The 16,746-nt window shown below is 34.6% G+C and overlaps 1 protein-coding gene across 1 annotated transcript in view; it reads right to left on the bottom strand.

Annotated features, from left to right (window-relative positions):
- Positions 1-123: 123 nt before the first annotated feature.
- The window catches only part of LOC128991088 (EF-hand domain-containing protein D2 homolog), a 64,111-nt gene continuing 47,488 nt past the window's right edge, over positions 124-16,746 (bottom strand). Inside the window, exon 4 of the mRNA XM_054413815.1 lies at positions 124-1,304. Coding sequence (XP_054269790.1) covers positions 1,164-1,304 — 141 coding nt within the window. The 3' untranslated portion in view covers positions 124-1,163. The remainder of the gene's footprint in view (positions 1,305-16,746) is intronic.

Raw genomic sequence — 16,746 nt, forward strand, 5'->3', positions numbered from 1 at the left:
GAAAAATTGTTTGGTTAAGAAAGGTTCTATGGTTTATTCTTGGGATGGATAATGTGTAAAAAACTAATAATTATTGTCAATTTCTTTGCAAACAGTAAAAATGGTTATAAAATAAATCTCAAGAAATTACCATAAAATTTTATTACATCAAAAACATGGTGACAAAGTTACAAAAATATTTACATCTATATCTGACTAATTTCTACTATTTGATCTCATGTAAATAAATAAATTATAATCTATATAAGGCAATGATACATCTTAAAACAAAACCAGTAGATAAAATAAGATAGTACAACTACAAATTGCTATACCTTAAAGCGAAGTTATAATAGGTTAGAAAGTTGTTTATAGACCATTCATTTTTTATTATTGGAAAGTGGTCTAAAGTTAAATTGATGACATTTTTTTAAAATAAAACCCTCAATGGGTACAATGATATGATTGGCCTTATCATATTTTCTTCTGTTAAAGAGTTAAATTGTTAAATGCCATATTTTTAATGACAAGTTATATGAAATGAATATAAAAGAGAGAGTATTTAAAAAACTTTACACTTGTTATTAAATGTATTACAGTAGGCTAGTACATTGTAACAGTTTAGGACAATTGAACAGGATTTGTTGATAAATCAGAAACACCTATTCTTATTTTTATTGTTTAAGCTGTTAGTTATTTGATTCAATGTTACTATTATTTTGAGTATTTCTTTATAAAACTAAATATGTCACTGTAATTTTAAGTGTACCGTACCAATATTGTAAAGAAATAAATATAATTTTTTATCTTGTCTACTTAAAATTTATCAAACAACCAACAGATCTCCTACAACGTCCATCCATTTATATACAATTTACATAAACTTAATCTACATTACAATAATAACTACTTATTACTAATTTAGTGAACGGTAAAATGAAAAATCAGTTTTCAGATTCATTAATTTTGTACAGAAGGCTTTTAAAATTAATATGAACCCATTTTGTAAGTGACAGAACTAAATGTTGCATTCTCGAGAAATGTGTATTAGTACATAAATACTATTTGTTTTTTTTTCAAAACTGGAATTCTCCTGTTTAGTAATTCGTGATTGCAATATTATTTTGGACCAAACATGTAACTATGAAAAAAAGGGACATTAAAACAACAAACACAATTTTGTGCTAGTGGCCATTCTGGAATAAGGCCGCTTTTTCTTTGAACGCTATTCTCCTCTGGACTTTCTCTTCTTCTTCTCTCCTCCGTTCCTCCTGTTCCCGTCTTATTTCATCTTCAAACTTGCTACCTCGACTTAGTTCTTCTATCTGAAAAAGAAAAATCTGTTATGTTTTTAGTGACGCTTTGTTTGCTATTTTAATGAGGTTATAGTGATAAAAAAGTTATTGGTTACATGTGTTATAATGAGAACAATTTGCCCTTGTTTCTTGTATTTACATCTGTTTCATGTTGCGGAAAGTTACACTGTTTAGTTTACCAAAATGATCAAATTCTTTGTGGGGGTTTTCCTTTTTTTTGAAGGAGTGGAGGGAAAATACTTTTATTTTGCACACAGCGAATCCTCTAGTGTGAAAGTAAGTCCTGGATTGGTCAAACAACTCTCTGAACAAAATCTCTGTTGGATACAGCTATAAGATCGTTTGTCCAATTTCATTAGGTCAGGTCAATGTGACCTAAGTACTCAGGGCTTGCACAGCTTCTGACATTAATTTATTTTGTGACTTAGACCAAAATCTCGTTCAAGTTGAAGCTTCTTGGTGCGGAGAATACCCTGAATAAACTGAGACTTAATGGTGACCAGGTCAGATTATCCTCACTTTCTTTCATCATCAAAGTGACCGAGTCCTCTGCAAGCAGTCCTCCAAGGAGCCTTTTCTTACACGGGTAGCGGATATAGGATGTTCCCCATCATAGGGAGTGCCCGGGCAATAGTGCAATTGCATGACATGGCCTTGCTCATCAAGAATAGAATAGGTAAGACCTGAACAGTTAAACATTTTGCAGGATCCAAAAACATCAAACTTCTTGTCAACCGATAACCAAGAACATAAAGCGCTTAGAGACAGACCTCTGGAGAAAGCTTAGAATCTAACGAAAAGAACGATACCTAACTCGATCCAGTTCAATCCGATTCAGTCAGTCATAGAGCCTTCGCCGTAAACGATATTCGTGTGTCGAAAAATCGACGCGTGACACTACACAAAGTGTATCGTGAGTCGATTTTTCGACGAGTGACGCTCGGAGGGTTAATACCTAGCATCACATTTTTCTAGGGGATTGTATTTCAGTTGCGGACACTGCTCCCATGTTGGTTAGTTTGTAGATTTAGTGACCTGTTCCGCATCCTCACAAAGTATAGCCTACTTCCTTGAATACTACGTTTTTAGTCGTAAAGTCACCTTTAGGAAGATTACCCTGGTCAGAATTTTCCGTAACCAGAATTTTTGTCTAGGTAAGAACAGTGCTGCTCTTTTAGCGATTGTCCTTGTGCTTAACTGAAGTTGCCAATTGCAAAATACAAAGCTAACGGAAATTGGCACTTTTCCATTTTAAATGGCAAGTTTATTTATATATATATATATATAATAATATAAAATAAATATAAATATAGATATAAATGGTTAGGCATATTTTTATCCTCGGAATCAAAGCATGTCCCACCTCACCTCACTTGTTCTAGTTAGGACTTTACGTTCTTAGTAAAGTTAACTAGTAAGTTCTAAGTAAGGTTAACTTAGTAAAGTTGTTACCTAACCGTTCTGGTCACTTGGAGCCTTGTGCTATAATGAGGCCTTTGGTGTATTAATATTCCTCATCAATAAACCACTCCACCTTCCTCTGTTTTCAAGGCCTACTCTTCTTCCCCGTGGGGTACTGACAATTACATATCTTGTCAAGTTCTTTTACTAATTCATCAATACTATTAGTTTATAACAAAAATATTACATAACAGTTTTTATGGATTGGTTATATCCAGTGTTGGGTAGTAGCATGCTACAAGTAGCAACGCTACTGTAGCACGCTACATTTATTGTAGCAGTAAATGTAGCGTTGCTACATTTTTTAAACTGAAGCAAAGACGGTAGCACGCTACATTTGTAGTAGCAGTAAATGTAGCATTCTCTACATTTATATGCTAGGTGCGATACCAGGGGCTCCCGACGATGCAGACTCCCGACGACACAGACTTCCGAACTGTGACGTCACGGCCGACCATCCCTCTCTTTATCTGAGTGGAGTGGGAGAGAGTCGTTGCGGTAACGCCCCCGATCCAGCCGATGGCTTGTCCTCCACACGAAAACCCCTACAACACTATGACGTCACGGCCGTCTATCCCTCTCTCCGGGCAAAGTGGGGAAATGTGAGTTTTCGTCCGTGATTTTGATGTTGTTGATTTCCACTAAATTAACGATATAATTGTTTTAAACCAGATTTGTAAAGCATGGCATGGACATATTTTTTTTATATTGTTCATTCCCACTAAATTAGCAATATATTTTAATCAGATTTGAACATAACTTTTAACGCAATTTGGACATTATTGGGAAAGTGTTGAGGTTTGTGAGTTAGTATGACATCCACATAAATCACTAAACTGATTAAAGTGAATGTTGGCTTTTGAATGTAATTATTGTACATTGTATTCATGAAAGCAATAAGAAGACAATGGGCTGGATTTACTCTAAATTTAATGTAAACCTGTAGAAGTTTCAACAGCACATTGGGATATACAACGTCACACAGCTGATTTAAACCAATAATTTAATTCAGAATAATTTTGTTTCGTTTGTTTAAACCATCGATCTCTAGAGATCGATGGTTTAAACTAATTGGTGGGTTTATTAATTATAATACTGTGTTATTTACTGTAGGACATGGGATTCTAAAATGGTAGGTAAAACAGACCAATGCTGTATTATTCAAGAGTATTTATGTTTAATCTATATAATTAATACGTTACACGAAAGTTTGTCGGTTGAACTCCTCCGCCATTTCTTAACCGATTTTATCCATTGACGTCTCATTGGAAAGAGCGTGTCGCGTAGATTTGCAAACTGACCTTACATTTTTGAAAAAGTCCCTTGGGCTCTGCCCCAGTGGCTTTAAAAGTTCCCATGTTATCCTTATGAAGAACATAATTGTTTACATTTTGATCAGCTGTATAATTTTATTGCTGTTATTTACTTTTCAATTAATGAAACACATTGAGTACATTTATTTACTATTTGAGTTTGTGTAAACATAACCCCCAAGATGGATCGTGTTAGTATGGTTGTATCTTAAATTTGTGTATTTATCGTTGTTTTGTGTCGCTATGATGGATTGTGTTAGCATGATTGTAACTTAAATTTGTGCATTTATCGTTGTTTTGTGTAGCTATAATTTGTTTATTATTTGTTGTTTATTTCTTTTAAATGTCTCCGACGCAACGACAACGAAACATAGACAGGAGGCGCAATCGTGATAACGACCGCAGCTACAGAACAGTGGCGCGTAATAGGCTTAACCATAGCCATCTCTAACTCATCAGCTTAACAGTCTGAACATGAACCTGGACAACTTCAACTATTTGGTTACAAATGCGCCCTTACACTACCCCAAAACGACTTTTCGTTCTCAATTGGCCCTCTATTGACCTGTGTTGCCTGTACAGCGAGGCATTTTGAGAAGGAGAGAACCGTCCGGAATGCTTTAGGTTTATCAATAACGAAGATAAACAGGGTCTGAGTTACACAACGGTAATATTTGAGTTGACTCTTTTAAATTCATTGTAAATATGACTGTTATTCAATCTGAAATAACTCCTGTAATACTTTGTAATTGCTCGAATTCGAGCAACATGTACACTAGTAAATTATTATTGCGTCACACTTCACTGTTTTGACGAACTTCCCACGCAAGGATTTAGTCCAGAAAACAGCTCTTTGCCGTCAGCTTAATAAAATGGGGTTTCATTACGAACACTGTACTTTGGATTTGGAATGTCCAAATTAGGGGGAAATGAGAACGATTAAGTGTTAAAAGCCTTACCTGTGGATACAATAGATATGGAAAGTTTTCAAATGAACACCCTGTATATAAAATCAGCTGATTAAAGAAAAGATTTGTTCAGCAAATATTCAATGAAATGTCCATATGTGTCTATTTAGTAACGTTAAATCAGTAGTATAAGGCAGTGTTTCACAGCAAGAAGCTGCATTGTTTATATTTTGATTCGATACTAAGATTTTCCCATAACTAATTTTAGTGGACCAGTATTTTTTTCTGACGCCTCAATTATTTTAACCTCAATTTTAATATTGCTTGAAAATAAACCTGAACTATTACGGGGTGTATTTTTATTATTCTCCGGATGACCATACATGACTACCCAAATATATAATTACTAAATAGGAAACATTATATTATTTTGCAATCTTTTATCAATAATACTCAAATTAATTGGTAACTTCCATATTTAGTTTATGGGGTTTCCAATAATTCAATCCCCCCTTATTCAATCAGATGCTCTCGGGTCAAACACCTATTCGGGGAACCGAAATGTTTTGGAATTTGAGTGACGCATACAGTACTGTACAGTACTTATTTTCGCCCCTCCTCCTACTTTAGAGCGAATCAGATCGTTTTTCAATATAAGCACAACCCACATTACCCTAAAGCCACTTAAAGTTTTAGTTGTTGAAATGTTTAAAGGAGAGTGATCGGGATTCGGGAAGCAGAACGGCGTGTGGTGGGTAACGGGATATTAAGCATCGAAGTCACTAAGTTTTGGACAGGGCATCTCTGAACAAGGAAAAGGCTACCTACCTACCTCTGCTATTGTGGGGTGGTCCGCCTGGCTGACCCTAATTAATTTCGCTTGACTGCGCTCAAGAAAAACAACTACTATACCCAATACCAAAAAGTAAGTTATCTATACAAAATATTAACATTCATTATCATATTATATTTTGCTTTTCATGTCCATTATTTTGTTACTAAATTTGATGTACTGTAATGAATAATAGTTTAACCATATTATCCTGTTGTTGTAATATTTTGCCAAATCTATTATGTTGAAACACAGTGTTGAAAAAATACAATAAATCGCAAATAAATCATTGCATTAGAGATTACAGCATATAGATTTTTAAAACTGTGTGAAACCCCCTCTTTTGCACTTAATAGCCCTTGGCAATTCCCTTAGAAAAGCCTTTAATTCCAGGAGTATTTTAAGACAAAGACAAATAAAATAACCGAAATAAAAATGAATTACGTATCATTGATTTCAGATAAGTCCTAAAACAATCTTATATATAAAAAAAATGGTTTTTCTTTTCCGAGTTCGTTTGGCTCTTCTACCCGACCGATTTTCATGATTAAGGTCTCAAATTGATAGGCACGCACATATTTGCCATAAAGCTTCGGCATACATTTACCTACTGTATTACTTGACCAAAAAACATAATTTGATTCATTTTTTAATTGTTACTTCAATTTAAGATGTATGTCACCAGTTATAATTATCTAACAAAAAACCACTAAGTGGTAACACTTCCCCCGCCAAGTCAGCAACCCAAAAAAGACAATAAATCACCACTTTTCCGCCAAGTAAAAGAATGTAATGTATGTAAGTTTGGCAACTTGGCGGCAGACTTTTGCTTGGTTTTTTTCATTGAAGTTACGTTCGTGGATAATTTCACAAATCAACTTCTCTAATTAATTAGTCCAACTAAGTATAATAATTTCGAGGTAATCAGTAAATATAAAACCATCACTATTATGATTTTATGAAATGTGACACAAATAAGGTCAAATTTTGTAAAATAAGCTCTCATCTAGCAATGTACTATTGGGAGAGATACTTGCTCAATGAAACTAATTTTATGGTATTTTTTAAAGTGATCAAGCAAAAGTCTGCCGCCAAGTGGCCAAACTTACATAAATTACATTGTTTTACTTGGCGGAAAAGTGGTGATTTATTGTCTTTTTTGGGTTGCTGACTTGGCGGGGGAAGTGTTACCACTTAGTGGTTTTTTATTAGATTGTATTTATTTTTGTAGAAAATTAACAGTTAAAATAAAAATCCTCTTTTCTCTTATATATAGACCAGGGCACAACTACATATAAAATGCATTGGTGTTACATAAGTGTTCCGATAATTAAACCCGTATATCTAAAGACTAGTGTAAATTGAGCCCTTATTAGAGAAGTAAAAATGTAATCAAACAGATTAGGTTTGTTAGAAATAGCATAAGGCAAAACAAATATTGAAAAACTCATTTTTATCCTAAATTTACATATCACTTTTTACATTCACTTTTTTGCTTGTTTAACATACGTAGACGGATTTTCCCGATTGTTTTATTTGTTTTAGTGTATCAAAACATAAAACTAACCTTATTTAGTTAAATAAATTTTGGCAATATTATGAAGAAACAATGTTAAAACTAACCTTAGTACTAGTACTAAGTTTCAAGTTCCTAGGTTTCATATGTTTTGATAAGTAGTATTAAACTGTTAAAAATGACGAGCTGCTGTACCAGTGTACCATCGGTACACTGCATTTTTCAATGGAAAGTATCGGGGAATATCACTGCTCTAGGTAATTTTATATAGTAAGTAGCTCAAATCATTCGGTATACCTGAAAAAAATACTTTATAAAAGTTTTAAAATAATTTTTCAGCTGATCCTATGAATTTCTCTAACATTTTAAATTAATTGAGATTTAATCGCAGCTGATCCTTCTTTTGTTTTGATTTTAATCCCATGTTATTTAAATGGGCCAAAATCGTACTTTGAGGGCTTGCCAAGGGTTTATGGGTCAACGCACCGACTTGTGACCCTCAAAAGGCACATCTACACGCTAAGGGCTTTCAAACAACATAAAAAACATTAAAATTGAGCCAGTGGTTTGGGCTGTAGGTCCGTCAACATTTAAGGAAAAGAAGGAGAACACGGAAAATTTGTGAATTTTCAAACCAGTTTTTCTTGGCTCAAACACAACCTTTTTTTAAATTCTTTTTTTTATTTTGCCAAGAATGATTGCCCCTATCCAGTGGATGAACAATTATTTTAATAGCTTTTGTTTCTTCAGAGCTATAGACGAGTAAAAAAGCCACTTTGTCACGTCATGTATATATACACTGCAGCAGCTGTGTACCGCTGGGGGACTTGGCGGGGTGGAACGCTGCCGCGTTCCTTAATATAATCTTATATATTTTGGCCTAAGAACCTTCAGTGAAGTACCAACTTAGTGATTGATGATATTCTTTAATTTAATTTAAGCATAGGTTTAGCAAAACACAGTAACTAAATATATAAAGGGTTTCCCAATAAGAACGCCGGATTTGAAATGTTAACAAACTACATATTTTCTCACTAAATTTACAATATGAAACATGAATCTTAAAGCATAGTATCTCCGATTAGTAATTGAGTATTATGTCTTGTAAGTGCCAACCTGCTGAATACTGACAGGCCCGACATCTCTTGACAAAGTTTTCCATCACTTTTTCACACACTTCCTGTTGAATTCCATTAATGGCACGAATCATTTCCTCCTTCAAGTCTTGGATTGTTTGAGGATTATTGGCAAAAATAAGCGACTTTAAATATCCCCAAAATAGAGTTGAGCCAATTTATTCGAACTTATAAATCAATCTTCGGACAGATGATGGATCATTTGGTGCATTGTCCCGGCCGTAAATAGCGCGCAGCTTCCGTACTTGTAGTGGACTTTAACTATGACCACGCGTTGTTCCGTCGTGTAGCGATTCATGACTACAAATGGGAACCTAATACTGATAACATCGCTGATAATTTGGGAATTCCTATTGAAATACAGATAAGGATAAGACGCTCCTCAAATCCGGCGTTCTTACTGGGACACCCTTTACAACCTTAATATAAATATTTAAAAAAACAATGTGACGTGCAAGTTATGTTAAGTTAATCCAACACATGTTAAGCAGTTAGAATTTATTTTAAGTAGCCTCCAAATTCATACAAAACATCTATACATACAATTGTCTAAACCTGCGTTTATTCGAACGAGTTAGCGAACCAAAATGATCGGATCATGTGAACGGGCATTTGTTTTATGGGGGGATATATGGAAGAAAATTTCCCAAATTTTCTCTAGACAATTTTGAAGAGCTTAAAAAACAATTTAGTATATTAAAGTGTTTCTGTATGATTATTGGTTACGGAGAAAATTCTAAGTAAAAAATTCTCATGTTATTCTTAAGGAAAATAAGTAAACAGTAGTTTGCTTGTTTATGGATATATTTGGATCAAACCTCTCAAATCTAAAAATTTATGTTAAGCTATTAAAATTTTATTAAAAACACACTTTATCACCCTCCCTGTAGTCAGCAAAACCTAGATATTTGTTTAACCTAATTATATTTGAATAGATTTCATTGAAAATTACATCAGGCAAATGGAAATTCGCTTAGTCTGCAGGTTTGCTGTAGCGGGGGTATATTAATTTGTTTGTTTGATATATTAACGGACATCTCCAATTTTATAACTTTTATGACTTATGGTTCAGCTTTTACAAATGACAATACTGTAATAAATTATTCTAGCGAGCTTATTTAGGCCTACAATTGTTTTTAGTGACGCGAGACCACAGGGTAGTGAACAAAATGTTGTGCAATTTGCACCAATACGTGAGCATGGTAAGAAGTTATTATGGAAAATCTGTGAAGGCATTAGTCCAATATCGCACAAAAACTGTGACTTTGATCGTGATGCGTTAAGTTAATAAATCATAAGCAATTTACTGATTTAAGTATAACGACTTGCATTAACAGCATTACACTAGTTTCATGAGTGTTATATTTTGCTAAGGATTATCTCTTTAGGTATTACCACGTAAAATCAAAACAAATTTAAGGATGGGAATTATAGGTCAAATCCTAAATGTCCGACCTCGGAATTCTACCCCCGTAAATCTACCCTCCGTGGTTGGCTACGCTACGTAAAGGTCACTATTCGTTGTTGTTGTATTTGATTTTATTAATTGGTTTATGTAAACCAACGGCTCTTCGGGTAATCATTACCTTCTAATATCCAGTAGTGCATGCGATGGGTCGTTGTCTTGTTTAACATTATCTATCTTCCAAATTCAATAACAGTCATAGCATGTTAAAATCAAGCCACAACCTAAACACAGTACAAAAGGGAAAAATACAAATGATGATAACTGATCAAATAATACAGAGAAAGTCTTAAGTTGACATTTAAATCAAAATTTGGAAACGACCACTGATTGAATGGGTACAGTATTTTACGGATTTGAATAACGTCGTTTTTATATTTAAATTGAATATCACATGGCCAATATAATCGAGTTTTGGCAATGAACGACATAAAGATTTCGGACGACTATTTTAATAATTCTAATAATTTATTCTAATCTTTCTAAGCGGAAATATATGTGTAAGGCATGGTGTGTGTCAAAACTGAATAAAAATATATTGCTAATTCAGCGGCAATTACGTGCCATCGGCCGGGGGCGATGCCGCAGGGAATTACGTGTGGAGGTTAAGCCGTTGGCTGGACCGGGGGGGGTTGCTACAGAGAATTACGTTTGAGGGTAAGCCTTCGGCTGAACCGGGGGGAGTTGCCACAACGACTCTCCCCCACTCCAAGCAGATAGAGAGAGGGGTTGTCGGCCGTGACGTCACAGTTCGGAAGTCTGTGTCGTCGGGAGTCTGCGTCGTCGGGAGCCCGTGGCGCGTTCCCATATGCTACTTTTTTACCACGATATCTCCATATGTTATACTTAGTTCGACTATGTACGAAACCAAAACCAACCCTTCCGGTTCTTTGTTGTGCACGATGAGTCACAAGCACGAAGCACCTGTTGCCAGTCACGTGGCGTACCGTTAGGTCAGCGCCACCCTACTCGCCTCACTAGTCAGTCTCAGTCACTAGCACTGCTAGTGCCATTTTGTGAAGCGCGTTCATCACTTGCAGCACTCTGTGAATTCGTTCTCGTTTTGTGGTTTTTGTTTTTAGTGACGACAATGATATTTATTTATGTCTTTGTTGTTACGTTCTACTATTGTGCAGGGCCGATTTACCGAATAGGCACGGTAGGCACGTGCCTAGGGCGCTAGGCAATTGGTTTTTTTAGGGGCGCCAAAAATTGGAAAATAAAAAAATATGTTGTAATTGTATTTACATGCGATCGCGGTAAACCTCTGATAATCCCTCATGGCCTTGTTGACATCATTATCGTCTCCCGTGGCTGTATAGACATCATCATCGTCTTCTGCGGTCGCGGCAAAATTCTGACTGTTTCCCGCGGTAGTCTAGAAATTATCATCGTCTTCTGCAATCGCGGTAATATTCTGATCATCCCTCTCGGCCGTGTGTAGACATATTATCGTCTCCCGCGGTCATGTAAAGGTCACTGTTGTCATACGCGATCGTGGTAAATTGACAATTCCAGGTAGAAATACAACATTCATGCATAATTCCCGGATTACCCGACGTTGGTCACCCTTTTATATGGGTGTCCCGTAAGTAAACAGCCAAACTCTATGGGTCTTCCAAAATGGTTCTATGGGTCAATATAAAAATAAATTCAAGAATAGCATTTTCTTTTTCTAAAATCGCTTCATTAACCAGATATTCGCCATTTCATTTTTTTCACTAACATTTTTACCTTTAAAGTTTTTCAACCGCTCTTTATGAAACTTGGTATAGATAATATAGAGACATGTTAGAAAAAAAAATCTCAGACCCATGTTAGAAAAAAAATAACCTTGACTTATCATACAATTTCAAAATGGCGGCCATTTATTTTAATTTTTTAAACCCAAATTCCTAAAAAATTGCAGATTTTATGAAAAAAATGACTAAAACACTTTTATTTGGAATTTTTAATTCCCTATCAAACGATACCAAGTTCAAAAAGATCGAATAAGAAATAGCTGAAATATTACGATTTTTAGCTGTAAAATGGGGTAGAAAAAGGCTAAGCTAGTCAGGTTTGTCCCATTTTGCAACTAAAAATCGTGATACTTCAGCTATCTCTTATTAAATCTTTTTGAGCTTGGTATCGTTTGATAGGGAATTTAAAATTCCAAATAAAAATGTTCTTGTCGTTTTCTCATAAAATCTGCCATTTTTTTTGTAATTTAAGCTTAAAAAAATTAAAATGGCCTCCATTTTGAAGTTTTATGATGAATCAAAATTATTTTTTTCTAACATGGGTGTCTGTTACCTTAACATACATACCAAGTTTCATAATGATCGCTTGAAAAATTTTAAAGATAAAAATTTTATGTGAAAAAACCCAAATGGCGAATATCTGGTTCACGAAGCCATTTTGGAAAAAATGTTATTCTTGATTTTTTGTTTTTTTACCCATAGAACCATTTCGTGGAGTTTGGCTGTTTACTTACGGGACACCCTGTATATTTCAAAGGGGCACTACTATCAGTTGTGCCTAGGGCGCTGACATTGTCAAAAACGGGCCTGCTATTGTGTGATTACGCTTATTAACATGGGAGATTTTGACCATGAAATGGCTGGCGATGTCGCAATTCTACCGTGGGACGCCTATAATAAATATTTTAAGCTCGTAAAAGTCAATGAAAAAGGAAACTTTATCGTGAGTTGTAAGTTTTGTGTGAAAAAGCAAATATCAGTTTTTAAAAGAAGTGCATACAACATGAAACTACATATTGATGTAAGTTTATCGTTATTACATTATATTCCTCATGTACTTCAGTATAAATATTATGGCTATGGCACATAAAACTTTGTGTGTATCCGAACAATCTTCATAGATAATTAAAATGATGTAACTTGTTTATTAGAGTAAATCGGTTTTTTGTATATGATTCTAGGTCTACCAGAGATCTCTAATATTGTTAGAGATCGATGGATCCTACAATATATGTTTTACCTTTGCATACCTACTCCTCTGTACTGTAGGTACCTACTTGCGATCGACTACTGTCGGGGAAATACATATGTGCACTTGCACTTGAGTTTGAGCTTAAATATCTCTGATATGGATTATCTGATTTTGTTGAAACAGAATTAAATATAATCTAGTTTAAGGAAATTTTGCGTAGTGAGAGTGAAAAAATTATCTGTTTAGCAGAAATTTGTTATTATTGAGGAATAGTAAAAAGTACATGTTTTTAAGAAACTGCACCAACACTTTAGTTTGAAAATTAATGGTAAGCCAACCACCAAACCAATGTTTCTGAAATTGTTATGGCTTATTGGTAGACTTATTTTTATTAAAAAGGTTTAAATACCTGCTATCAAGCAATCCATTTAATTGCAGTTGCAACTAGTTTCGACTCCTATGTGGAGTCATCATCAGGCGGTACAAGGACATCTTCTTTCTTCATATGAAGAGCGTCATATTTAACACGTAAAAATAAATAAACATTTACACACGACACAAAACACGTTACGGACACGAAACATTTACTGATCAGTTACGACAACAGACGACGCTAACCCGACGGAGTTTTAGCGTCGTCTGTTGTCGTAACTGATCAGTAAATGTTTCGTGTCCGTAACGTGTTTTGTGTCGTGTGTAAATGTTTATTTATTTTTACGTGTTAAATATGACGCTCTTCATATGAAGAAAGAAGATGTCCTTGTACCGCCTGATGATGACTCCACATAGGAGTCGAAACTAGTTGCAACTGCAATTAAATGGATTGCTTGATAGCAGGTATTTAAACCTTTTTAATATTATTTGGCAATCCGGAGGCTACATCCACAATGAACTTATTTTTATCATTTTCACGCATTCACAAAATTGTATTCAAAATATTTGTTATGCTGCTGTTAATTTTTAAAACGTATGCTAAAATCGTTGATAAGACGCTACAGACGTCGTTCAAAATACACCATCGTGTTTGTCGTGACCCAAGAAATAACAGCGATAAGTCAGATTTATAATGCGAATAAAGATGTTTTTAAACATATTTATATTTGTAAACAAAAATTTATTCCGTGACTGGCAGCGGGCCGCATTGTATTTGTACGTTATTTCCCAGCCGGGCGGGAGCTCGCACGACACTGCGACGTTGCCGATGTAGGATTTGGCTACAACACTGACATTTCTTCTTCATTATCCATAAATTTACAGAAATATGCCAATAAAATGTTCTAATAATCTAATTAATACACTATGATTTTATGATAGCACAAAAACATTATGATATTTACTATGGTGGTAGGAAAATTCAGTTTTGTATTACATGCACCAAGACAATCTTTTCGTTTTTTGTTGATTGATGTAAAGTAGTTAAAAGATAATACCAGCTGACTGTAAAGTAGACATTGACATTTTCTACTTTTTTGGTATTCAGTTAATGGTTTACTTAATTTGCCACTTTTAAACTACGTAACTGAGAGTAGAAATCTGAGAGGTCATTGCCATCCCCGGCAAGAGTTATGTTCCCTGGAATTTTCGATGACTAATGGAATTCACAGCATCAGCTCCCCCCTTACTTGAACTATATGGTCGTTATGAGGGATTACTAATCTAGCTAGCTAGTTTGTCTTAGATATTTTGATATTTACACTGGTAAAATCTATTCAAAGTATAGAGAAAATGATGTTCACAGTAATTATCCGTGAGTAAATTAGTGAATAGTTTAGAAAAATATGTCAGTGTTGTAGCCAGGTAGGCATCGGCAACGTCGCAAATTCGCACGCGACCCCGCTCGTCTGGGAAATAACGTACAAATACAATGCGGCCCGCTTCCAGTCACGGAATAAATTTTTGTTTACAAATATAAATATGTTAAAAACATCTATGTTCTCATTATAAATCTGACTTATCGCTGTTATTTCTTGGGTCACGACAAACACGATGGTATTTTGAACGAGGTTTTAGCATTTTAGCATGCGTTTTAAGAATAAACATAGCAGCATAAAATATGGCATATAAATAAAATTTTGAAAATGCGTGAAAAAATAACAATAAACCTACCGAAATAATAAGCACTACAAATTTCCGAAATATTGGTTTAGTGGTTTGACTACAGTTAATTTTTAACCTTCAGCGTTAGGTAGTGCAGAGTTTCTTAAAAACCGGTACCTTTTGTACTTTTCATCTTTTTAAGATTATTCAATATTTTTCTGCTAGGTGGATAATTTTTTTATTACCACCACGTAAAATTTATTTAGACTAGCTTATATTAAACATTTGTTTAATCAAAATCAGATAATCTATCTCAGAGATATTTAAGCTCAAACTCGAGCGCATATATTTATTTCCCCGACAGTAGACCTAGTATTAGAAATTTATTAAGAGATTATTTAAAATTTGAATTGGACTTTTTTGCAAAATTCGTTAGACTTCATATTTACGACATAGGCTTATTAAATGTTCATAATTGTTGTGTAGCTTTTGTGAATAAATCAATTAATGTTTCCCATTTAGACACGCAAATACTCTACTACTACAACTGCCGTGGAAATCTGAAACAGTATTTTGTTTTGAAAAACTAAAAAATCTATTTTTAATTTTACTTCCATGTTTCATAACACAATTAATTTCGTCTCCAAACTGAGCATTCTAATGCAAACTTATGGGGAGAGGTCTGTGACCTTGAATAGGTCCGGCAGGAGGCGAGTGATTTATGGTTTGTTTAAGTATACTTACTGCCTGGCCCTTTCCTTCTGGTGGGCAGATTTTCCCATCCTTGTTAGTCAGTCGTGACGTCACGTTGATTCGATCGATTCGGGAAGTCGATGTAGTTCTAAATATCGTCTATCGATATTTGATCGTTATTCGCGTCGAATTTGTTAACATAACATCATGGTTGATGGTTATGGTTGTAGGTTGTTATTAATGTAGGTTTAGGTTGTTTCTCTACAATCTATGAATATGAAGTATGATTGTGATAGTCACAGTAGAAAACGCTTTTAAACTAAAGTTATAGAACGGTCTGTAAATTAAATTTACCGCTCATATGCAAATCTAATTGTATTATCGGTAATAAGGAGCTTATAACCAAGTTGGACTTGGCTTGTGACCAAGTAAAAGATAAACAAGAACTTGAAGCTATTTTAGTATTATACAGGTTATGGCCAAAATCCTGCTTACAAGCACGCCTGCAAACAAATTTGCTATACGTAGATACTTCGGTTTCTTGCAATTTTAATAGAAAATTGGTCGTATGTATTAACAAAGTGTAATTTTGATTCCACTTGATCACCATCATTATTATCTTCTGTTGCCTCCATTTAAAATCCTCTAATAGGCCTAGGCCTAAGTTAATACTTAAGTCATATAAATATAAAAATGTATAATTTAAGTTAAACTAGGCCTAGGCCTATCCAGAAAACAACTTCTCGTAAGTTAAGTACGGGTATAAATTAAAAATTAAACTAGTGAGTTATATCTGAAAACACGATTAACAACTTTTCTTTCGTTACGCTTGTCGACATTACATGCAATCCAACCAAACAAAAACAAAGAAAGAACCAAAGAACGAGAATCTAGAGTCCTGAACCTAACCAAGCAAGATTCGAGAAAGAAGATGGAAGCGTTTCGTTTCAGCGATTCTCAAGTAAAGTAAATTAGGGGTATTCGATATCGACTATTGACTTGTGGAGCTATGCGATACCAGTACGATAACTGCATCGCATCAACGATGACGTCACGACTGACTAACAAGGATGGGAAAATCTGCCCACCTTTCCTTCTGCCTTTCTGAGAAAGGACACAGTAGTTAAAAAAACATTGATCTAGAGATTGATACGAA

Source organism: Macrosteles quadrilineatus, unplaced genomic scaffold (assembly GCF_028750875.1).
Source record: "Macrosteles quadrilineatus isolate MER2022 unplaced genomic scaffold, UCM_ALF_1.0 Scaffold_3__2_contigs__length_128488019, whole genome shotgun sequence".
Taxonomy (NCBI): Eukaryota; Metazoa; Arthropoda; class Insecta; order Hemiptera; family Cicadellidae; genus Macrosteles; species Macrosteles quadrilineatus.